This window comes from Cetorhinus maximus, chromosome 23 (genome assembly GCF_964194155.1).
Source record: "Cetorhinus maximus chromosome 23, sCetMax3.hap1.1, whole genome shotgun sequence".
NCBI lineage: Eukaryota > Metazoa > Chordata > Chondrichthyes > Lamniformes > Cetorhinidae > Cetorhinus > Cetorhinus maximus.
Genome location: NC_135901.1, coordinates 26649644 through 26674389, shown reverse-complemented (window position 1 = coordinate 26674389; position 24746 = coordinate 26649644). Strand labels below are relative to the sequence as shown.

Here is a 24746-nt window from a genome sequence, read left to right as displayed (position 1 = left end):
CCTCCTTCCTTAAATATGGAGATCAGAACTGCACTCAGCGCTCCAGTGGTCCTCTCAAATTCTCCAAGGTAAAGGAAAGCGATTGATTGACTGTTCCACTTTTGGATCTTTTCCCCTCTCTAACTCTCGATTATTTCAGTCCTCATACCTTTGGTGACTCTCATGGACAAGTCCCAGCTCCCCATACATTCCAGAGTGTCTCTCCTATCCAGGGAAGGTATCGGTAACACTCCCGGGATGACAAAATGCAAAACCCAGACTGTTAATTACTTTCAGCTTCTGGGCGTGGTGTGTGTCGCACAGCATCTCTCCCACCTTCGATGTGTGAATGGAGCATCAGGTCTGTAAACCTGGCTTAAATTGAAACCCACTCAGCGAATGTATCGGAGAGGAGCCTGGAGGCTGATGAGACTCTGTTAAACTGTCAGTGTGCTCCTATACTGCACTGTATTTAACAGGAGCCTGCAGGCTGATGAGACTCTGTTAAACTGTCAGTGTGCTCCTATACTGCACTGTATTTAACAGGAGCCTGCAGGCTGATGAGACTCTGTTAAACTGTCAGTGAGCTCCTGTACTACTCTGTATTTAACAGGATCCTGCAGGCTGATGAGACTCTGTTAAACTGTCAGTGAGCTGCTGCACTGCTCTGTATTTAACAGGAGCCTGTGGACGAATGAGACTCTGTTAAACTGTCAGTCTGCTCCTGTACTGCTCTGTATTTAACAGTAGCCTGCAGGCAGATGAGACTCTGGTAAACTGTCAGTCTGCTCCTGTACTGCTCTGTATTTAACAGTAGCCTGCAGGCTGATGAGACTCTGTTAAACTGTCAGTGCGCTGCTGCACTGCTCTGTATTTAACAGGAGCCTGCAGCCTGATGAGACTGTGTTAATCTGTCAGTGTGCTCCTATACTGCACTGTATTTAACAGGAGCCTGCAGGCTGATGACTGTTAAATTGTTAGTGTGCTCCTGTACTACTCTGTATTTAACAGGAGCCTGCAGGCAGATAAGACTCTGTTAAACTGTCAGTGTGCTCCTGTACTACTCTGTATTTAACAGGAGCCTGCAGGCTGATGAGTGTTAAACTGTCAGTGTGCTCCTGTACTACTCTGTATTTAACAGGAGCCTGCAGGCTGATGAGTGTTAAACTGTCAGTGTGCTCCTGTACTACTCTGTATTTAACAGGAGCCTGCAGGCTGATGACTGTTAAACTGTCAATGTGCTCCTGTACTACTCTGTATTTTGCCTGTAATGGAAAATGCCTGAACCTTTGTCCCAGTGGAACCTTTGCTGTTATGAAATGTGGGAGAATATTAATGAGCCCACATCCTCGCTCATGTCTGCTGCAATTGTGTAGAAAGGGGATGTGTAAAGAGCTGGTCTTTGTCTGGAGACGTGAACCAAGGAAATGGTATCTGTGTGTGATAGTGACACCGCCTTGTGCTCACACTCAGAACGGTGCACAGATATCCTGGTAGTTATGGTTTGTGCAGAATCAGTTCACGGATGTAGTGAACAAGTTGAATATAAATATCTTCAGCGTTGCTGCAGCTTGTTAGATCAGAGCTGGGGAGAAGAGAGCTCTGAATCCGCTGTATTATCTCTGTACTCCTGATCGGGTAATATTTTATTTAATATAATGGTATTTTACTCAAGAAACATATTCACAGCCCAAAGGATGAATTGCAGTGTCACTTACATCAAATAATTCATAAAATGTCATCTATAGACTACATAATCAAATTCAAAACATGAAAACATGTGACAATCATGTACTAACAACAATAGACAAACAAATGCAGCAGGTAACAGGGAAGTGGTGAACATGATATTAAAAGAAGGAATATTGAATTTAAATTATATTAAAATTACACACCAATCCACCATTCCTATATTACAGGCTCTGAAGTATATAAAATGATAACATTTATAAGTACTTCATTGAGGACCGGAACCATGTGAGGAATTACTCTGTCTGTATGATTGCAGTGCTGTTAATAAAGTCAGGAAAAGACAATCTGATGTTGTGAGCTTGATTATCTGGTGTCTGAAACCACAAGATTCAATATTTAGAGTCAACAAGATGAACAAGGAAACACATCACAGCCCAATACTCCAGCTCGATATTCACAGGAGAAAGTCTGTTATCGAACACCTCGAGTGGACAGAACAGAGGAAGATCCCAACTGTAAGAAACCCTCCAATCATTTGTAAATATCTTTCAAATGTTGACAGGTTCCAACTGTCAATTTCTGTTACATTGAAGTTAATGGAAGGTGAGAGCGGTTGAAGGTTCCACGTAGAAATGCAACCTCTTGTTGTTATTGCCTTACATTGGTAGACTCAGGAATGTCACACAAACATTTTAAATCTACGTACCATAATTACCACAGTCATTTTCAGACTGGAAACTTAAACCTGCCGTTTCACTCTCAGTCAGGAACAGATCACAGTTTTACACCAATCTCTGATTTGACAGCACATTTCCAGCATTCACTATTGTCCTTCCTGACTCTAAACCCAGTTGTAAAGGACCCTTCTGTTCCACGTCGAGGGGTTCTGAACCATGGAAGGGAGCGGCTGTGACACATTTCTTACACACCTCAGGATTCACCCACACGTTCAGTCCTGGATGTGACTAACGGCAGCAATAACACAATCCAACTCTGGCAGTCATTTGTGAACTCGCTGGTGTCTCAGCAGGTGGGATGACCGAGTGAATCCCTTCCCACACACGGAGCAGGTGAATGGCCTCTCCCCCCTATGAACCTGCTGATGCGTTAGAAGGTGGGATGACTGAGTGAATCCCTTCCCACACATGGAGCAGGTGAATGGTCTCTCCCCGGTGTGAACTCGCTGGTGTACCAGTAGGTTTGATGACTGAGTAAATCCCTTTGCGCACACTGGGCAGGTAAACGGTCTCTCCCCAGTGTGAACTTGCTGGTGCATCAGAAGCTGGTATGACTGAGCGAATCCCTTCCCACACTCAGAGCAGGTGAATGGCCTCTCCCCAGTGTGAACTTGCTTGTGTGTCAGAAGGTGGGATGACTGACTGAATCCCTTCCCACACTCGGAGCAGGTAAATGGCCTCTCCCCAGTGTGAACTCGCTGGTGTGTCAGAAGGTGGTGTGACTGAGTGAATCCCTTCCCACAGTCAGAGCAAGTGAACGGTCTCTCCCCAGCGTGAACTCGCTGGTGTGTCAGAAGGTGGGATAACTGAGTGAATCCGCTCCCACAGTCAGAGCAGGTGTACGGCCTCTCCCCAGTGTGAACTCGCTGGTGTGTCAGAAGGTTGTGTGAATGTGTGAATCCCTTCCCGCAGTCAGGGCAGGTGAACGGCCTCTCCCCTGTGTGAACTTGCTGGTGCCTCAGAAGGTGGTGTGACTGAACAAATTCCTTCCCGCAGTCAGAGCAGGTGAACAGTCTCTCCCCAGTGTGAACTCGCTGGTGTACTCGCAGATACTTCTTGCTTTTAAAGCTCTTCTCACAGTCAGAACATTTAAAAGGTCTCTGATCGCCGTGTACAAGTTGATGTTCAGTGAGATGGGATGACTGAGTGAATCCCTTCCCACACACAGAGCAGGTGAATGGACTCTCCTCAGTGTGAACTTTCTCATGCACCAGTAGCTCAGATGATTCAGCGAATTCCTTCCCACACACAGAACATCTGAACGGCCTCTCCCCAGTGTGAACTCGCTGGTCTGTCAATGCACTGGATAACTGAGTAAGTCCATTCCCACACATGGACCAGGTGAATGGTCTCTCCGCAGTCTGACTGCGTTGATCAGTTCCCAGCTGAAGGAGGCCATTCAGCCCATTCATTGTGTCTGCACCGGCTCTGCAAATGAGCGTTATGACTTAGTGCCATTCTCCTGCCTTTTGCCCATAACCTTGCGCATCGTTTCTATTTAAATGACCATCTAATGCCCTCTTGAATGCCTCGATTGAACCTGCCTCCACCACACTTCCAGGCAGTGCATTCCAGACCCGAACCACTCGCTGTGTGAAGGCCGATGATATTCAGGTCCCGATGAATTGAGTGGCCGTGTCAGATCTTGACAGGATGTTTGTTACGATTTTTCTCGCCTGGAACTTCTCCCCTTGTAACCCCCTGTAAAAGCAGTTTACAGAAGTTATAAGCAAAATATTGTGGGTGCTGGAAATCTGAAATAAAAACAGAAAACGCTGGAAAAGCTCAGCAGATCTGATGGCATCTGTGGAGAGAGAAAAACAGAGTTGACGTTTCAAGTCCGTATGACTCTTCTTCAGAGCTTCTTCTGAAGAAGAGTCAAATGGACTCATAGAAACTAGGAGCAGGAGTAGGCCATTCGGCCCTTCGAGCCTGCTCCGCCATTCATTATGATCGTGGCTGATCATCCAACTCAATAGCCTGCTCCCGCTTTCTCCCCGTACCCTTTGATCCCTTTCGCCCCAAAAGCTATTCCTAACTCCTTCTTGAAAGCATACAATGTTTTGGTCTCAACTACTTTCTGTGGTAACGAATTCCACAGGCTCACTACTCTCTGGATGAAGAAGTTTCTCCTCATCTCAGTCCTAAATGGTCTACCCCATATCCTCAGACTGTGACCCCAGGTTCTGGACTCCCCCACCATCGGGAACATGCTTCCTGTATCTACCCTGTCTTGTCCTGTTAGAATTTTATAGGTTTCTATGAGATCCCCCCTCATTCTTCTGAACTCCACCAAATATAATCCTAATCGACTCAATCTCTCCTCATATGTCAGTCCCGCCATCCCTGGAATCAGTCGGGTAAACCTTCGCTGCACTCCCTCTGTGGCAAGAATATCCTTCCTCAGATAAGGAGACCAAAACTGCACACAATATTCCAGGTGTGGTCTCACCAAGGCCCTGTATAAGTGCAGCAAGAGATCCCTGTTCCTGTATTCGAATCCTCTGGCTATGAAGGCCAACATACCATTTGCCTTCTTTACCGCCTGCTGCTTCATGCTTACCTTCAGCGACTGGTGTACAAGGACACCCAGGCCTCGTTGCACATTCCCCTCTCTCAATTTATAGCCATTCAGATAATAATCTGCCTTCCTGTTTTTGCTACCAAAGTGGATAACCTCACATTTATCCACATTGTACTGCATCTGCCATGCATTTGCCCACTCACTCAGCTCGATCAAATCACACTGACTCGAATCGTTGACTCTGTTTCTCTCTCCACAGATGCTGTCAGACCTGCTGAGATTTTCCAGCATTTCCTGTTTTTATTTTTTACAGAAGTTATCAGTGTCAGTACAGGATAGAAATTCAGAACAGACAATTCTGGTTTCTATGGAACATTTTTCCCCTTTCATTCCCCCAAATCTATAAATCTCTGTCCCACACACTCCTCTCCCTCTCTGCTCATTGTCCCAGATTCAGTGTCCAGTCTCCTACTTATTCTTTTCTCCTCTCCAGATTCTCTCTCCTCCTGTCCTTAAACTGGTGACTCAGGCTGTGGGTCAATTCCACTCCTTCACTCTAATTCCACCAAATACTTTGGGTCAAGACAGCAAATTACCTTTCATGTCTCTATCAGTAATTTTAATTAAACAGAAACAACCACCTTTTCCCAATGGGGCCTTTGGTTCAGGTTCAGGCCCGAGAGGATCCGGAAGCGGCTGATTGTTATTCCAGACCAATAGGAAGAGAGGGATCGGGGCTGGAGGACCGAACGGGAGCGGTTTGTCCTCCAACCAATCGGGGTGAATGAGGGGGCAGGGCTGGAGGACCGAACGAGAGCAGCCAGTCCCCCGGCCAATCGGAGTGAATGAGGGGGGCGGGGCTGGAGGACCGAACGAGAGCAGCCAGTCCCCCGGCCAATCGGAGTGAATGAGGGGGGCGGGGCTGGAGGACCGAACGAGAGCAGCCAGTCCCCCGGCCAATCGGAATGAATGAGGGGGGCGGGGCTGGAGGACCGAACGAGGGCAGCCGGTCCTCCAGCCCCGCCCCCTCAATCACGCCGATTGGCTGGAGGACCGAACAAGAGCTGCCGGGTCCTCCCGCCAATCGGATTGAATGAGGGGCGGTTGCTCTCTCTTCCGCCACGGCAGCCCCCGCGCAGGCGTGGTGCGGGGGTTGTGGTTGGAGCATGCGCGGTGTAGGTGCCAGAATCGGATGGAAGCGGCGGTGTGGAATCCGCGGAGGTGAAAAATATCCCCGGGCAGGCGAGGGATAGAGCGGGCGGGTGGACTGGGAGGTTTCACAAACACTTTATGTGGGCTTCAAGCTCCGAATACAAAGCCATCGGTTCCGCGTTTTCATGAAGCGGAGCCGCAGCTGCGGGGTTTCTGATGACAGACCCTGGGTCACCGCCGCCATTTTGATCAGAGAATGCAGCAGTGCGCATGCGCAGTCATCCCTGTCCCTGTCAGCAGGAGGAGAGAATGTTGTGCGTTTCTATCCTGGACTGACAGGGATGGGGTTTTGGAAACTCCTCTTACAGGGGGTTAGAAGGGGAGGATTTACACGCAGCAAACTCAAATCAAGAGACATGCTTGTCTCTTAATTTCTATCCTGGATTGACAGTGATGAGTTTTGTAAACCAAAACAAATACTCCTGTTATGAAAGATTAAACAGGCTGGGGCTTTTTTTCCTTTAGGAAAAAGGGAGAGTTAGCAGTGAGCTGATAGAGGTCTTTACAATGATCAATGGGTTGGACGGGGTAGGATTGCAGAGAATGTTTCCACCTGAAACTCAGAGAGTGGTTACAATGCAGAACTCAGGAAACCACTGAGGGAAAAAGCTGAGATAATTTCAAAAGGAAACTAGATAAGTACATGAGGGAAAAGGGAATGGAATAAAAAGCTGAAAGGCCAAGATGAGGTGCATGGAATGGGAGTAGAAGTGTGTGGTGTACAGAAACCAGCAGAGTATTTGAATAGAATGGTCTTTATTTTTTTGAATATCTGAGAATTTCAATTTTAACTCCATTTGCAGGGTATTTTGAGGGTTGGATTTGCAGATGAGAAATTCAAACCAAACACCATGTCAGGATCTGACAGAGTCACTCGATTCATCAGGACCTGAATATCATCGGCCTTTGAATGTGGAAGGAGAAATGTTTGACTGTTCTGACTGTGAGAAGAGATTTTAAGCAATATTGTGACTGGAATATCACTGAGAAAAACACACACACACACACGAGTGAGAGTGTTCCAGTGCACTGACTGGAAAGAGTTTTAACCAGTTACAAAACCTAACAAAATAGCGCACCGTGCAGCTGGGAGCGATTGTACATGTGTTCTGTGTGCAGATCCAACCTGAACAGTCATCTAATTTGTTGCAAACACTTTGCACATTTAGATCTGGCACCTTTTGCTTCGATATTTTTCTAATTCTCCCTGATGTCACCTTTGTCACTAATGCCCTATTCGCTTTGTTACTCTCGCTGTCTCTTCCTGACCCACTCTGCTTATTTTTACCAAAACGCTGCAGAGCTCTGTAACCTTGACATTTCCCTTTCTGCTTTCCTGAATCTTCCCATCCTCCTTGAGCATCCTGGGTGTCAGGTTTTCGAACAGCTTCACCCACTCCCGGGCTACAGGTCATGTTTACAGCCTAGAGGAGTCCATGGGCCGTGTACATTCAGTATGAGAGGTTGCAGCCCCTGTATAGTTACCTGAAGGGGCTACTGCTCAACTTTTAGTTACATTTCAGCCCCAGTCTCCTAATCTTTTGTCTGCCCAATGTGGAAGCGGGTGGGTAGGTTGGTATATCTTCTCCTGGACCTGCTCTTGGGCCTGGTTGAAACAGCAATTTGTAGATTTGGGATGGGTGGGACACATGGGGTTTGGTGGGGGCTGGGCGGTTATTCTGGCTGCTGGCCTCCCTCCCATGGTCTTGTCCGTGTCTGGGTGGCTCTGGAGAGGGAGCATGTGGTGTCCATCGGTACGGTTGGTACCTTCCACCACCAGTGGGCACCTCGGTACAGAGTGTCTCACAGACACTGGAAACAACATTCTGGTTTAGTTAGGAAGGTTCTCTAAACTCTTGTTTGGGCTGTGATGCTGATTTTGGCTTCTTTCAGTTTGACTGGATGACGCGTTTGGGAAAACAAGATAGTTGAAAGAATGTTTCATAGAAACCAGAATTGTCCATTCTGAATTTTTATCCTGTTCTTGCTGAATTTTGTAAACTCCTTTTACAGGATATTAGAAGACAAGGATTTACGGACCGGAAACTCAAACCAAACATCATAATCAGTATTTGATCGAGAGACTTGATTCATCAGAGCCTGAATATCATCTGTCTTTGAATGTGGACAGAGGAACGTTTGCCTGTTCTGTCTGTGGGAAAAAGATTTCAAACATCAGTGTGACTGGAAAAATACCGAGACACACACACCCGAGTGAGTGTGTCCAAGTGCACTGACTGTGGAAAGAGCTTTAGCCAGTTCCACAGCCTGAAAATACACCACACCATTCACAGCGGGACGAAACCATACACTTGTTCTATGTGAAAGAGCCTTCAACTGATTGTCCAACCTGGAGAGATGCAATGACACCCACACCATGGAGAAACCATGGAAATGTGGGGACTGTGGGAAGGGATTCAATTATCCGTACCAGCTGGAAATCCATCGACGCAGTCACACTGGGGAGAGGCCGTTCACCTGCTCTATCTGTGGGAAGGGATTTGCAGAGACATCCAAGCTCCATATCCACATGCGAGTTCACACCGGGGAGAGGCCATTCCCCTGCTTGGTATGTGGGAAGGAATTCGCACAGTTATCCAGTCTGTTGACACACCAACGTGTTCACACTGACAGGAGACCTTTCAAATGTTCGGAATGTGAGAAGAGTTTCAAAAGCAGAAGTGAGGTGGTCACACACCAACGCACCCACACCGGGGAGAGGCCGTTCACCTGCTCCGAGTGTGGGAAGGGATTCACACAGTCATCCACCCTGCGGAAACACCAGAGAACTCACACTGGGGAGAGGCCGTTCACCTGCTCCGTGTGTGGGAAGGGATTCGCTCAGTCATCCAGTCTGGTGGAGCACCAAAGAGTTCACACCGGGGAGAGACCGTTCATCTGCTCCGTGTGTGGGAAGGGATTCACCCATTCTTTCAACTTGCTGAGACACCAGCGAGTTCACACTGGGGAGAGACCGTTCACCTGCTCTGTGTGCGGGAAAGAGTTCACTCGTTCATCCAACTTTGTGATTCACCAGCGAATTCACAAGTGACTTCAGGCGCTGGTTTCTGCTCTTCTTGCTGTTGTTAATCATCCAAACTGAACTGTGTTTGTTCAGACAGTTGGAGTTTATTTTTCTGATGTTCGTAGCCCAATAACTGAGCCGGTGTTTAACATTCAGGATAAATGTCAAATGAATTTGGATTTGTTTTAAACACGTTGTTGTTGATTTTTGTCTATCCCACCTGAGCGTTTAACATCACCAGGCTGGAGCTCAGAAAGGACAATCTGGGGGAGGATCATACGGCAGGAACAGGACTTCAGCCTGGACACAGTCCTTCAGGGTCACACCGAGAGGGACAAACGGCACTTTGGTCTTTCTCGTCTCTCTTCACTGACAGCAAAGTCCCCGTGTGGGTTAATCCTGAAGGATTTTCCACTCAAGCTAAATGTAAATTTTTCAATCTGCTCTGGCAGGATTTGAGCCTCACATCTCCAGGGTCTGGATCACTGATCCAGTAACATAACCACGAGGCTACCGTACCCTAATTTATTTGGAGATCAAATGTCTGTTGTTTAATTGTAGCAGCAGTTAAGAAGCTCCTGTGAACTCCTCCTCATTTAATTACAGACTTTAATCAATTTATTTCTCAGAAGGTTTATTTTAAACAAACTAACACCCGCCTTAAAATGGTAGATTCAAGACTGCCACACAAACATATTAACCCATCACAGAATAATTACCACAGTCATTTTCAGACTGGAAACTTAAACCTGCCGTTTCACTCTCAGTCAGGAACAGATCACAGTTTTACACCAATCTCTGATTTGACAGCATGTTTCCAGCATTCACCGTTGTTCTTCCTGCCTCCAAACACAGTTGTGAAGGAGCCTTCTGTTCCGTGTCTAGGAGCTCTGAACCATGGAAGAGAGCGGCTGGGACACATTTCTGAATCCTGAAATGTTTTGTCTCCTCTGGTTGGGTGTCAGTTTTTGACTGATTACACTCGTGTGCGACACCTTGGAACGTTAAAGGTGCTATGTAAAAACAAGTTGTTGTTGGTGTGCTCCCATTGGCCTCAGTGTTACCAGACAGAATCAGCCAGGGACGGCGGCTGTGCTGCTCCCCATGGTTGAAATGCTGGCACCTCATCCTGTAGGATCACAATCCCAGAATTACCACTTGTGGAGGTACTGGAGGGTAATCAGTGACTGGGACTGAACCCCACCATCACACAGCATTTTCAGTATAGGGTCACAATCCCAGAATTACCACTTGTGGAGGTACTGGAGGGTAATCAGTGACTGGGACTGAACCCCACCATCACACAGGAACCTCAGAACAGGATCACAACCCAGAATTAGCAGTTGTGAATATACTGGAGGGTAATCTGGGACTGAATCCCACTATCACACAGCACCTACAAGACAGTAAGGGAGAACAATTGGAGACTGCATATTGTGTCCGTGCCGATGAGGACGGGTCGTATTGTACCATGTGGAGATTCCTGGGTATGATCGTCCGCCCTTGTCTTCTGCTGGTTCAACAGCTGAAGGAAACCATTCGGCTCATTGTGCCTGTGCCAGCTCTTTAGTATAGCGATCGAATTTGCCTCACTCCCCTCTTTACACATAGCCTTGGACATTTCTTCCCCGTATCCATTGCTCTCTCGAACGTTGCTGTCGAATCTGCTTCCATTACCCTTACTGGCCTGTAAGTGTGACGGAAACAGACTCTACGCAAAGTTCCCGGTCACAACAACTCATTGGATTAAAAAAACATTATTTTGGCAATCTCCTCACTCCTTGGTCTTGTGTTTGCTTCTGCCCCGAACACACTTTCTCCTTATTTAGTCTGTCAAAACTGTTCGTGATTTTGAACACCTCTATCGTATCTCCTCTTAAACCCTTTTTACTCCAGGGAAAACAAACCCAGTTCTCTCATCTCTCCATAGAACATTCTGGTAAACCTCACCTTCACCTTCTCTTAAGCCTTGACTTCCTTCCCAAAGCGTGATTCCAGAATTGAATGCACTATTCCAGCAGAGGTCTAATCTATGCGCTACAAAATTGTGCGTTAACTCATTTAACATAAACAGGTTTAAAACCAATTGGTTAAAGTCTGTGTTAAAATACCAGATGGACGATTCACAGGAGCGTGTAAATTGCTAACACAATTATACAACAGTCAATTTGAGCCATTTTGCAATCATCCCCTTTGTGTCATTCCACTCTGGAGGGGTTTCCTGCACGGGCTCCCGCTGCGCGCCCTCCAATTCCTTGCCCTAATCGATAGTCCGGACACACCATGGTGTTCCGACCTGCCGTCCGGAGGAGGCAGAGAATCCCATTGGGAGGCCCTCTACATGGGAGTCCTCCCCTGTTCCATCGGGGATTTGGCCTGGAGGGTGTTGCACGCAGCGGTCCCCTGAGATAGAAGGTTAAGTAGGTTCACAGACTTCCTGTCTGCCTGCAATTTTCGCAGCCCTTGTGTTCCATGTTCCACGTATAGGCAGGATGAGTGAGGTCACAGCCCCTGTTTCACTACCTAAAGGTAGCTGCTCCTCAAGTTTTGCTTGCACTTCAGCCCCACGCTCCTGAACTTTGGTCACCTGGTGCAGGGTGTGTGGGGAGCAGACAGGATAGATGACCTCTTTCTGGGGCTGGCCAAGGTGGCCATCAACAGCTCCAGGCGGTTGATGGGGTCGTTCGACCTGACTGCCTACTTCTCTTCCATGATTACACCCATGGCTGGCTGTCCCTGGAGAGGGAGTACGCAGTGTCCGCTGATAGGCTTGAGGCCTTCTGTGACCAGTAGGGTGCGGCAGTGACTGGAGTGCATCATCAGCCCTGGAAATAATATTTCCATTTAATTGTAGAAGTTTCTGTTCAAGTTTATGGTTTCTTGTTTTGTGACAGTATCTCTCTAAGGGGTGGTTCTTTAGTTAATTGATTTATCTGTTTATTTGATTTGCTCAAAAGAGTTTACAACCTGATCTCCAGGCAGAGAAGTTTCTGGTGGCAGAGTGGTTAAATTATTGGATTAGTCATCCAGAATCTGGAATATTCCACGAGAGCAGTTAAGCAATTTAAATGCAGTTAATTGAAAAGATCTGGAATTAAATGCTGCCAGGAAACTACTGGATTGTTAGCAACATCCATCTGGTCAAGTCAGATCCTTCAGGAAAGGAAACCTGCCACCCAAACCTCATCTGACCCCAGAACCAGAGCAAAGCCATTGACTCTTAATTGCCCTCTCAAATAGTCATATAAGCCACTCGGTTGTATCAAAACCAATAGGATAATCCAAACAGACTGCCAAAGTGGACTGGGAGCAGCTATTTGTAGGAAAGTCTACATCAGACCAGTGGGAGTCATTCAAAAAGGAAATAGAGAGAGCTCAGGGCTAACGTGTTCCCATAAAGGTGAAGGGTGGGACCAGCAAGTCCAGGGAACCCGGGATGTCAAGGGATACAGCGGATTGGATAAGGAAAAAAAGGAGGCTTATGGCAGATACAGAGGGCTGAAAACAGTGGAAGCCCTAGAGGAGTATAGAAAGCGTACTTAGAAAAGTAATTAGGAGAGTGAAGTGGGAGCATGAAAAAACACTGGCGGGCAAGATAACGGGAAATCCCAAGGCATTTTATAAATATATTAAGGGCAAGAGGATAACCGGGGGAGGAGTAGGGCCCATTAGGGACCAAGTGGCAATCTGTGTGTGGAGCCAGAGGATGAATGTGATGTTTTAAATGGTTCCTTTTCATCTGGGTTCACTATGGAGAAGGACGATGTAGGTGTAGAAATCAGGGAGGGGGATCTGTGATATACTTCAACAAATTATCATTGAAAGGGAGGAAGTATTAGCGGTTTTAGTGGGCTTATAAGTGGATAAATCCCCAGGCCCAGAGGAGATGTATCCCAGGCTGCTGTGTGAGGCAAGGGAGGAGATTGCAGGGGCTCTGACACTAATTTTCAAATCCTCTCTGGCCACAGGAGAGGTGCCAGAGGATTGAAGGACAGCGAATGCAGTACCATAATTCAAGGGTAGTAGGGATAAACCAGGTAATTACAGGCCACTGAGTCTCACATCAGTGGTAGAGAAATTATTGGAAAAAGTTCTGAGGGACAGGATTAATCTCCACTCGGAGAGGCAGGGATTAATCAGGGACAGTCAGCATAGCTTTGTCAGGGGGAGATCATGTCCAACAAATTTGGTTGAATTTTTCGAGGAGATGACTAGTTGTGTAGATGAGGGTAGTGCAGTTGATGTAGTCTACATGGACTTCAGTAAGGATTTTGACAAGGTCCCGTGTGGGAGAATGGTCAAGAAGGTATGGGATCCAGGGCCAATTGGACCCAAAATTGGTTTAGTGGCAGGAGGAAGAGGGGATTGGTCGAAGGTTGTTTTTGCGACTGGAAGCCTGTGCCGAATGGTGTACCGCAGGGAGTGGTTCTGGGGCCCTTGCTGTTTGTAGTGTACATTAGTGATTTAGATGTGAATATAGGCGGTATGATCAGTAATTCGCAGATGACACGAAAATTGGTGGTGATGCATTTTGGGAGAACTAACACGGCAAGGGAATACACAATGAATGGTAGGACCCTAGGAAGTACAGAGGATCAGAGGGACCTTGCTGTACATGTCCATAGATCCCTGAAGGCAGCAGAACAGGTAGATAAGGTGGTTAAGGCATATGGGATATCTGCCTTTATTAGCCGAGGCATTGAATATAAGAGCAGGGAGATTATGTTGGAGCTGTATAAAACGCTATTTAGGCCACAGCTGGAGTATCATGTGCAGTTCTGGTCGCCACACTATAGGAAGGATGTGATTGCACTGGAGAGGATGCAAAGGAGATTCACCAGGATGTCGCCTGGGCTGGAGCGTTTCAGCTATGAAGAGAGACTGGATAGTCTAAGGTTGTTTTCCTTAGAGCAGAGAAGGCTGAAAGGGGACCTGATAAGAGGTATACAAAATTATGAGGGGCATAGATAGGGTGGATAGGAAGAAACTTTTCCATTTAGCCGGGGTGTCAATAACCTGGGGGCATAGATTTAAGGTAAGGGGCAGGAGGTTTAGAGGTGATTTGAGGAAAAGATTTTTCACCCAGAGGTTGGTTGGAATCTGGAACACACTGCCTGAGGGGGGGCAGTAGAGGCAGGAACCCTCGCAACATTTAAGAAGTATTTAGAGGAGCACTTGAAACTTCATAGCATACAGGGCTACGGGCCAAGTACCAGGAAATGGGATTAGAATTGATAGGTGCTTAATGGCCGGCACAGACACGATAGTTTCGAGCTGTATGACTGTAGCTTTTGGAGGGAATATTCACACGCTGTCCTGTGTGTTTTGAGCCATGGTTTTGAAATACTGTCATTCTGATTTTAAGGCTTCCTGGAATAATTCACTGAACCAAATTTGCCCATCGAAAAGCAACAACAAACCATATCCTCATCTGAATGAACATGATTATACAATCAAGAATACTTATATATTTCACCCCTTTAAACCTGATTCAGCACACCTCCTCTGCACATACTACAAGAGATTGTCTTTGAGATCAGTTGTTCCTTTACAGTCTGTGCAGTTCTGAATGATGACAGTATTTATCTTCTCCCTAACATGTTTTTTTGAAAAATATACTTTATTCATAAAATATCTGGAAGAACATTCCAAAACATTTCAAAATCACCATCACAAAAGTGCAATCAGATTCAACTTTTACACATGGATCACAAGGTGCATCAATACAATCAATGAATATTACAATCATGTCAATATGGTCAATGCAGACAATCAGACAATGGTATTGGAGTTATCAACATACATCATGTTGCACTCTGAGCTGCTTCAATACACTTATAATACAATTAGTATTCAATGCATACATTCATTTTGAGCTGTACAGCCCGAGGGGCTCTCAACAGTTCCCAGCCCCTTGGTGCACTGTGGCAGAAAGGTCTTAGACAGCGACCTTTCCCCATTGCGCCTTTGCAGTGGCTGCCCCAAGCTTTAGTGCGTCCCTCAGCACGTAGTCCTGGACCTTGGAATGTGCCAGTCTGCAACACTCGGTCGGGGACAACTCTTTGCGCTGGAAGACCAACAAGTTTCGGTCAGACCAAAGCGCGTCTTTCACCGAGTTGATGATCCTCCAGCTGCAGTTGATGTTTGTCTCGGTGTGTGTCCCTGGGAACAGCCCGTAGAGCAGAGAGTCCTGTGTCACAGAACTGCTCGGGATGAACCTCGACAGAAACCACTGCATCTCTCTCCAGACCTTCTTTGCAAAGGCACAATCCACAAGGAGGTGAACAACGGTCTCGTCCCCACCACAGCCACCTCGAGGGCAACGTGCAGAGGGGCTAAGACTCCTGGCGTGTTGGAAGGATCTGATGGGGAGGGCCTTTCTCACCACAGGCCAAGCTACATCTTGGTGCTTGTTGGAAAATTCTGGTGATGAGGCATTCTGCCAAATGACTTTGAAGGTCTGCTCAGGGAACCATCCAACAGGATCCACCCTCTCCTTTTCCCGCAGGGCCTCTAAGACGTTATGTGCCGACCACTGCCTGATGGACTTGTGGTCAAAGGTGTTTTGCTGCATAAATTTTTCCACGAGGGACAGGTGGTACGGCATGGTCTAACTACTTGGAATGTTCTGCGGCAGCGTGGCCAGACCCATCCTTCGCAACGCCGGGGACAGGTAGAACCTCAGCACGTAGTGACACTTGGTGTTTGCGAACCGAGGGTCTACACACAGCTTGATGCAGCTGCACACAAAGCTGGCCATCAGTATGAGGGCGATGTTGGGCACATTTTTTCCCCCCTTATCTAGAGGCCTGTACATCGCGTCCCTGCAGACACGATCCATTTTCGACCTCCAGATAAAGCGAAAGATGGCTCGGGTGATCGCCATTGCACAGGACTCTGGAATGGGCCAGACCTGTGCCATGTACAGCAACAGCGAGAGTGCCTCATACCTGATGACCAGGTTCTTACCCGCAATGGAGAGGGAGCGTCGCTCCCACATGCCCAGTTTTCTTTGCACCATAGACACTTGCTCCCTCCAGTTTCTAACGCATGCCCCGGTCCCTCCGAACCATATCCCCAGCACCTTCAGGCCGTCAGCCCTGACAGTGAAGGGGACAAAGGATCGGTCAGCCCAGTTCCCAAAGAACATGGCCTCGCTCTTTCCACGATTTACCTTGGCTCCCGAGGCCAGTTCGAACTGGTTGCAGGTGTGGATCAGTCTTTTTTTTTGTAAAAATATACTTTATTCATAAAATATCTTCAATCACATTCCAAACCATTTCAAAAACAACATTACAAGGGTACAATCCAGGTTAAACTTTTACAAAATGTATCACCAGGTGCATCAGTACAAACAATATTACAATCATTTACAGCCTTTCATTTTGATCTGTACAGCCCGAGGGGCTCTAAACAGTTCCCAGTCTCTCGGTGCGCTGTGGTAGAAAGGTCTTAGACAGCGACCCTTCCCCATTGCGCCTTTGCGGCAGCTGCCCCAAGCTTTAGTGCGTCCCTCAGCACGTAGTCCTGGACTTTGGATTGTGCCAGTCCGCAACAATCGGTCGGGGACAACTCTTTGTGCTGGAAGACCAACAAGTTTCGGGCAGACCAAAGCGCGTCTTTCACCGAGTTGATGATCCTCCAGCTGCAGTCGATGTTTGTCTCGGTGTGTGTCCCTGGGAACAGCCCGTAGAGCACAGAGTCCTGTGTCACAGAACTGCTCGGGATGAACCTCGACAGCAACCACTGCATCTCTCTCCAGACTTTCTTTGCAAAGGCACAATCCACAAGGAGGTGAACAACGGTCTCTTCCCCACCACAGCCACCTCGAGGGCAACGTGCAGAGGGGGTGAGCCTCCTGGCGTGTAGGAAGGATCTGACGGGGAGGGCCTTTCTCACCACCAGCCAAGCTACGTCTTGGTGCTTGTTGGAAAGTTCTGGCGATGAGGCATTCTGCCAAATGACTTTGACAGTCTGCTCGGGGAACCATCCCACAGGGTCCACCCTCTCCTTTTCCCTCAGGGCCTCTAGGACGTTACGTGCTGACCACTGCCTGATGGACTTGTGGTCAAAGGTGTTTTTCTGCATAAATTTTTCCACCAGGGACAGGTGGTACGGCACGGTCCAACTACTTGGAGCGTTCCGCGGCAGCGTGGCCAGACCCATCCTTCGCAACACCGGGGACAGGTAGAACCTCAGCACGTAGTGACACTTGGTGTTTGCGTACTGAGGGTCTACGCACCGCTTGATGCAGCCACACACAAAGGTGGCCATCAGTATGAGGGCGATGTTGGGCACGTTTTTTCCCCCTTTATCTAGAGGCTTGTACATCGCGTCCCTGCGGACACGGTCCATTTTCGACCTCCAGATAAAGCGGAAGATGGCTCGAGTGATCGCCATCGCGCAGGAGTCTGGAATGGGCCAGACCTGCGCCACGTACAGCAACAGCGAGAGTACCTCACACCTGATGACCAGGTTCTTTCCCGCAATGGAGAGGGAGCGTCGCTCCCACATGCCCAGTTTCCTTTTCACCATAGCCACTCGCTCCTTCCAGTTTCTAACGCATGCCCCGGTCCCTCAGGTGTGGATCAGTCTGCGCACTGACAGCGGATCCGAGCAGAAGACGGCGACATCCTAACCCTTCTGTTGTTCATTTGTTGAAAACAGGGACTCTCCTTGTTCTAATGGTGACATTCCCTGCTTGCCCAGTTATTCCTTGAAGTCAGCCCTTGAATTAGTTCTGCATTGTTTCATCATGTTCCCACATTTCAAATGTTGAAATGTGTGCTGCACACCCACAGAGTTTCATCTGTTTAAAGCCACAAACAGAAAGGTCCAGTTTTCTCCTGGAGTTTGAGACAAATCAGCTTCCAAAATGATGCAGAGTTTCAGCCAATGAGGGGGATCCAGGCTCAGCCCCGCCCCCTTGTTCACCCGATTGGTTGGAGGACCAGCCGCTTCCGCTCGGTCCTCCAGCTCCGCCCCCTCTTCCTATTGGTCCGGAGCTGCCGTCCATCACGCCACGGGCATCGTGAGCTGGGGCATGCGCAGTCCATCCTTACGGACGGTAAGCGAGCTCGAGCGAGCGGGTTTAAAATTGAGGTTTTACAAAGACCGAATGCGGATCCAGAGCCCAAAATAATACCATTAGCATAAACTGAGGCGGCGCGTGTGTTGCGAGGCTTCATAAACGTCCGATATCGGCTCCAGAACCCTCTGTAAGAAGCCAACCGGCTCCGTGTTTGAACGGAGCTGGGCGACTTTGCTCGGGCCTTCCTGAGAAGGACAGGCCCAGGTTTACGTCCGCCATCTTTGTAGGGGGCGGTGAGCAAGAGGACGCATGCGTGATCACCATTTTTGTAGGGGGCAATCAGGAACAAGACATGCGCGGCAACCATCTTGAAGTCAAACCCGGATAATAAGAGTCAAGGTGTGAAATCAATGGGTTGCTGGATATAAGGGGTCAGGGTTACAGTCAGCAACAACAACAACTTCTATTTACATAGCACCTTTAACATTATAAATCATCCAAGTGCACTTCACAGAAAAATTATAAAACCAAGTGTGACACAGACACACGAGGAGACATTAGGGCAGATGATGAAAAGCTTGAGCAATGAGGTAGGTTTTAAGCATTATTATAATAGTCGCTTGGTTGAACAGAACTTAAGTATTGCTAAAAAAGGTACACGATGTCGAAGGTTTTCGTCTTGCACTCATCAGGACAGACACAAGAATTCCAAGTTTCAAAGGGAACAATAACTTATGCTGCTTGGTTGGCCAGTCAGCTCTGATTGGTCGAGGTGTTGCCATGGAAGATACACCAGGGAGCTACTGTCCCCCATCCTTTTGATTAATTAGCAAAAAAAGTGCCATGTCTGGACATGTTCCTCTTGCCTGCAGAGGACAGGCCCCTGTGTGTGAATATATGGAGCTTCTAGCGAAAGGAAGCAAGGCACATTATGAGCCCGACTGATAATCTTTGGAATTTGCCAATCTGTCCCTGATGAGTGCAAGACAAAAGGTTTTGACAGTATTTCTCTTTTTACAGCAATGCTCAGGTGTCTTAAAGGAGGGCAGTGTGGTAGACAGACGGAGAGGTGTAGGGAGAGAATTTCAGAGATTGGGGCAGAGGGGAGTGAAGGCCTGGTCACTTATAGTGGGGCAATTAAAATAGGGAATGCACAAGAGGCCAGAATTAAAGCAGCGCAGATATCTCAAAGAGTTATGGGGGTAGAGGAAATTACAGGGATTGGGAGGAACGAGGCCATGGAGGGATTTGCACAAATTTGTTAAAAGGATACAGAAAAAAATTTCTCCAATATTTTATCTGCATTTCAGCCCAGGGAGAGTGTGTGGGACAGGGATTTACAGCCTTGGAGAAACAAGAGAGGGAAAAATGTTCCAAAGAAACTAGAATTTTCTGTTCAGAGTATCTATCCTGCACTGACAGTGATGATTTTTGTAAACTCCTTTTACAGGATATTAGGAGGGACGGATTTGCAGACAGAAATCTCAAACCAAACCACGTCAAGATCTGACAGATTCACTCGATTCATCAGGACCTGAACATCATCGGCCTCTGTAAGTGGAAGGAAAAGGGTTTGTCTGTTCTGTCTGTGGGAAAAGTTTTCAAACATCAGTGTGACTGGAAAAGCACCGAGACACACACACACACACTCGAGTGAGAGTGTTCCAGTGAACTGACTGTGGAAAGCGCTTTAACCAGTTACACAGCCTGAAAAAACATCACAACGTTCACAGTGGGGAGAAACTGTACGTGTTTTCTGTGTTTGTACAGGGCTTCAACCGATTTCCAACCTGGAGAAACATGACGACACTGACACCACAGAGAAACCATGGAAATGTGGGGACTGTGGAAAGGCATTCACTTGCCCTTCCAAGCTGGAGACTCATCGGCGCACCCACACCGGGGAGAGGCCGTTCACCTGCTCCGTATGTTGGAAGGAGTTCACTCAATCGTCCTGCCTAGCATTACACCAACGAGTTCACACTGGGGAGAGACCATACATCTGCTCTGTGTGTGGGAAGGGATTCATTCAGATGTACAACCTGGAATTACACCGGCGGGTTCACACTGGGGAGAGGCCGTTCACCTGCTCCGTGTGTGGGAAGCGATTCATTAATTCATCCAACCTGGTGACGCACCAGCGGGTTCACACCGAGGAGAGGCCGTTCAGCTGCACTGACTGTGGAAAGAGCTTCAGGCATTCATCCACCCTCAAAGCACATCAGCGACTTCACACTGGAGAGAGGCCGTTCACCTGCTCAGAGTGCGGGAAGGGATTCACTACCTCATCCCACCTGATGACACACCAGCGCGTTCACGAGTGACCGCAGGGATTGGAATCCACTGTTGTTGCTGCTGTTCGTCACATTAATTGTGATTGTTCAGGTTTGTTTCTGCTGATGTTAATAATCCCTGTAACTGGGCTGGAATTTAATATTCTGAATCCATAGCTGATTGTGTTCTCGGGGCTGCAGTGTCCCTTTAGGAACCGCTGTCCGTGATCTTTCCCCAAAATTCAGGAACTCTCATCAGAAATTAGTTTAGAACAAGCTCATGAACTTTTACTTCAATCCTAAATTGATCTTTGGTACAAAATCTACACTTCAGTGTCTGAGGGGTTCCACTGATTAACATCTCCAGTTAGAAGGTGCTGATTAATCCCTGCTGACAGTTCTTACTGACTTACACATTACACACAGTGACACCTCCGTTATCCACCAGGAAGAAGGGGAATGGGAATTGGAGAATTGAGGGACCCCAAATGTTACCCGTCCCGTCTGGTACAGAAATCCCCTCAGCACGAGAATGAAGACAAGTCCAATCTAATGAACAGACTGTAAGAAATCGCTGTCTAATAATCTTATAAAATCTTCGGAGGTTTATGGAACATTATCGGTATAGCTCGCTCTTGTGAAGAAAGCTTCCATAGCAGCTTGCTGGTTGACAAACACAGGACATATGAACATATATGAACTTACGAATTAGGAGCAGGAGTAGGCCACTCGGCCCCTCGAACCTGCTCCGCCATTAAATAAGATCATGGATGATCAGAATATAACCTCAACCTCACATTCCTGCCTACCCCCAATAACCTTTCACCCCCTTGTTAATTAAGAATCTATCTAGCTCTGCCTTAAAAATATTCCAAGACTCTGCTTCCACCGCCTTTTGAGGAAGCGAGTTCCAAAGACTCACCACCCTCTGAGAGAAAAAACTTCTCATCTGTCTTAAATTAGTTACCCCTTATTTTTAAACAGTGACCCCCTAGTTCTAGATTCTCCCACAAGAGGAAACATCCTCTCCACATCCACCCTGTCAAGACCCCTCGGGATCTTAAAGATTTCAATTAAGTCGCCTCTTATTCTTCTAAACTCCAGCGGATACAAGCCTAACCTTTCCAGCCTTTCCTCATAAGACAGCTTGCCTATTGCTGATCTTAATATAAAAGCAAAATACTGCAGATGCTGGAAATCTGAAATAAAAACAGAAAATGCTGGAAAAACGCTAACTCTGTTTCTCTCTCCACAGAGGCTGTCAGACCTGCTGAGTTTTTCCAGCATTTTCTGTTTTCATTCCTGATATTAGTCTAGTAAACTTTCCCTGAACTGCTTCTAACACATTGAAATCTTTCTTTAAATAAGGAGACCAGTACTGTACACAGTACTTCAGATGTGGTCTCACCAGTGCCCTGTACAACTGAAGCATAACCTCCCTACTTTTGTAATCAATTCCGCTCACAATAAAGGATAACATTCTATTAGCTTTCCTAATTACCTGCTGTACCTGCATGTTAACCTTTTGTGATTTATGCACTGGGGCATCCAGATCCCTCTGAATCTCAAAGCTCTGCAATCTCTCACCATTTAGATAATAAGCTTTTTCATTCTTCCTGCCAAAATGAATGATTTCACATTTGCCCACATTATACTCCATTTGCTAGATCTTTGCCCACTCACTTAACTATTTATGTCACTTTGTAGCCTCCTTATGTCCGCTTCACAATTTACTTTCCGACCTATATTTGTGTCGTCAGCAAATTTAGCAACTATTCCTTTGGCCCCTTCATCCAAGTCATGAATAGAAATTGTAAAAAGTTGAGGCCTCAGCACTGATCCCTGTGGCACACCACTCATCACATCCTGCCAACCAGAAAATGACCCATTTATGCCAACTCTCTGCTTCCTGTTAGGTAACCAATCTCTTATCCATGCCAATATGTCACCCCCTACCCCATGAACTTTTATTTTCTGCAGTAACCTTTGATGTGGCACTTTATCAAATGCCTTCTGGAAATCTAAGTATAGTACATCCACCGGTTCCCCTTTATCTACAGCACATGTGACTCCTTCAAAGGACAGGCCTGTTATCTCTGCCAAGAAGATGTCTCTAGCACAGGCCCTGAAACAAGACATTTGTAACACTGACACGATTGGATCTCATGACCCATACGCAAACCAACTGTCTGTGTAAAGGTTAAAACAGGCTCTTGAGAGCAAGAAGATTTCAAAGTGATCCATACTGGCTTCAGCCTAGCACCCACACTCTGGCTCACACCAGTTAACCATTGAGAGGAGACATCGGCCACCAACTACAGAGACCAGCACTCACTCTGCATCATCTGTCTGTTTGTCCTCTGGGATCGGTAGACTGTTCTCACTCGTCACGGGTCATGTATTTCTTTCTGTCCATTATGTATCATTTTTAATCTGTTGCTTCTTAATAAACTAATTTGAAATCACTTATGAGCTCGATCCCATTTTCTGGGTAATGTGATTCCCGGGTCAAAATACTTCCTGACCACTGCGTGCAGTTCTGGTCAACATCTTATATAAAAGATATCGAGACGCTGGAGAGGGAGCAGCGAAGATTTATAATGATGATACCAGAAATGTGTAAGTTTATATATCAGGTAAGGATTGACAGGCTGGGTCTCTCTCTTGCGAAATGAAGCCTCCGGGTGACCTAATCGAAGTCCTTAAAAGGATGAGAAGTTTTGATAGAGAGGCTACAGAGAGAATGTTTCCTCTTGTGGGGAAGAGCATAACTCGAGACCATCAACATAAGATAGTCACCAAGAAATCCAATAGGGAATTCAGAAGAAACTTCTTCACCCAGACTATCACAGGGAGTGGGTGAAGTGAATAGTACAGATGTATTTAAGGGGAAACTAGACAAGCACAAGAGGGAGAAGGGAGTTGAGGGTTACACTGGTGGATTTAGGTGAGGAGAGATGGGAGGAGGCTCCTTTGGAGCATAAACACTGACCTGGACTGGTTGTGTCGAGTGGCCTGTTTCTGTGTCATGGGTCCGATGTAATTTCACTCCTGAACAGTCTGGTTCTAACTTTTAAGACTATGCCACCTATTCCTTGACTGTCAAACCAGCGGAAATAATTTATATTTACCCTCTGTCCCTCTTAATGTGTTTGATTCTGCTGGTACTGCCACTGTTAATCACACACGGAACTGAACCATGTTTATTATGATAATTGTGGTTTATTTCTACTGATGTTAATAATCTCTGTAACTGGGCTGGAGTTTCTCTCAGACACACAGTATGTCAAGTCTTTGATTTCTCCAGGATAAGAGGGTGTTATTGATGGCCTGTTACCGACTGTTCTATTTTTGGATCTTCTCTCCTTTTGAACCCCCGATTATTTCAGCTCTTGTACCTTTAGTTACCCTCATGGGCAAGTCCCAGCTCCCACAGAATCACACACAGTGCAGAAGAGGCCCTTCGGCCCATCGATTCTGCACCGACACATGAGAAACACCTGACCCTACCTACCTAACCCCATTTACCAGCACTTGGCCCATAGCGTTGAATGTTATAATGTGCCAAGTGCTTATCCAGATACTTTTTAAAAGGATATGAGGCACACTCACACTTCCACCCGCTTCCACCACCCTGCCAGGCAGCTCATTCCAGATCGTCGCCACCGTCTGGGTAAAAAAAGCTTTTCCTCACATCCCCCCCTAAACCTCCCCATTCCTCATAGAGTGTCTCTCCGCACCTCAAGATCCAGGGAAGTTTTCAGTATTAAAAACAGAAAATTTTGGAAATAATAATCCATACTTTTCCAAGATTTTTGTCCTGGACTATTGGCTTCAATTTTTCCCCACCGCTGATTGACTGTAATCGCTGTGTTTTTGAACAGGGATGTAACATTTATAATCTCTCAGTCCTTTGGCACCCTTACCATACGAGGAGGATTGGAAGATTGTGGCCAGAGCCTCCACAAGTTCCATCTGAAGGACACTGTCTCTCACAGTACAGCAGTCCCTCAGTGTCACACTGGAGTGTCAGCCTAGATAATGTGATCAGGTTTATTAATATTTCCTGTTATCGATCATTAAGAAACAATGGACTCTTATGATGTCATCCAGTCCTGGTGCGATGATGTCATGAAGATTATTAAATAAGAGCGGAGCCTTAGTGGTGAAAACAGATTTGTTCGAGGTGGCAGCAAGTCCATCACTTTTAGATCTGCAAATGAAATTAATGGAAAAGAAAGTGCCCAAAGGTGCTTCTGAGGAATTGCATAAG

General features: G+C 46.9%; 4 protein-coding genes across 4 annotated transcripts in view; 3 read left to right on the top strand and 1 right to left on the bottom strand.

Annotated features, from left to right (window-relative positions):
- Positions 1-9359, top strand: part of LOC144698448 (uncharacterized) — an 85123-nt gene extending 75764 nt beyond the window's left edge. The window contains exons 10-11 of the mRNA XM_078570389.1: positions 1988-2186; positions 8486-9359. Of these exons, the coding sequence (XP_078426515.1) occupies positions 1988-2186; positions 8486-9196 (910 nt within the window). The 3' untranslated portion in view covers positions 9197-9359. The remainder of the gene's footprint in view (positions 1-1987; positions 2187-8485) is intronic.
- LOC144696986 (uncharacterized) lies at positions 1624-5753 on the bottom strand. The gene is made up of 2 exons (XM_078568728.1): positions 5574-5753; positions 1624-4109 (listed from the first exon to the last, which is right to left on the bottom strand). Exon 2 carries the CDS (start codon positions 3818-3820, stop codon positions 2672-2674), a length of 1149 nt encoding a protein of 382 aa, XP_078424854.1. The 5' UTR covers positions 3821-4109; positions 5574-5753; the 3' UTR covers positions 1624-2671.
- LOC144698447 (uncharacterized) lies at positions 8675-22938 on the top strand. Its single transcript, XM_078570388.1, has 2 exons — positions 8675-8825; positions 19893-22938. Exons 1-2 carry the CDS (start codon positions 8675-8677, stop codon positions 20522-20524), a joined length of 783 nt encoding a protein of 260 aa, XP_078426514.1. The 3' UTR covers positions 20525-22938.
- Positions 18159-24746, top strand: part of LOC144697294 (uncharacterized) — a 273796-nt gene continuing 267208 nt past the window's right edge. The window contains exons 1-2 of the mRNA XM_078569256.1: positions 18159-18236; positions 19651-19797. The gene's annotated coding sequence lies outside the window, so the exon portion shown is untranslated. The remainder of the gene's footprint in view (positions 18237-19650; positions 19798-24746) is intronic.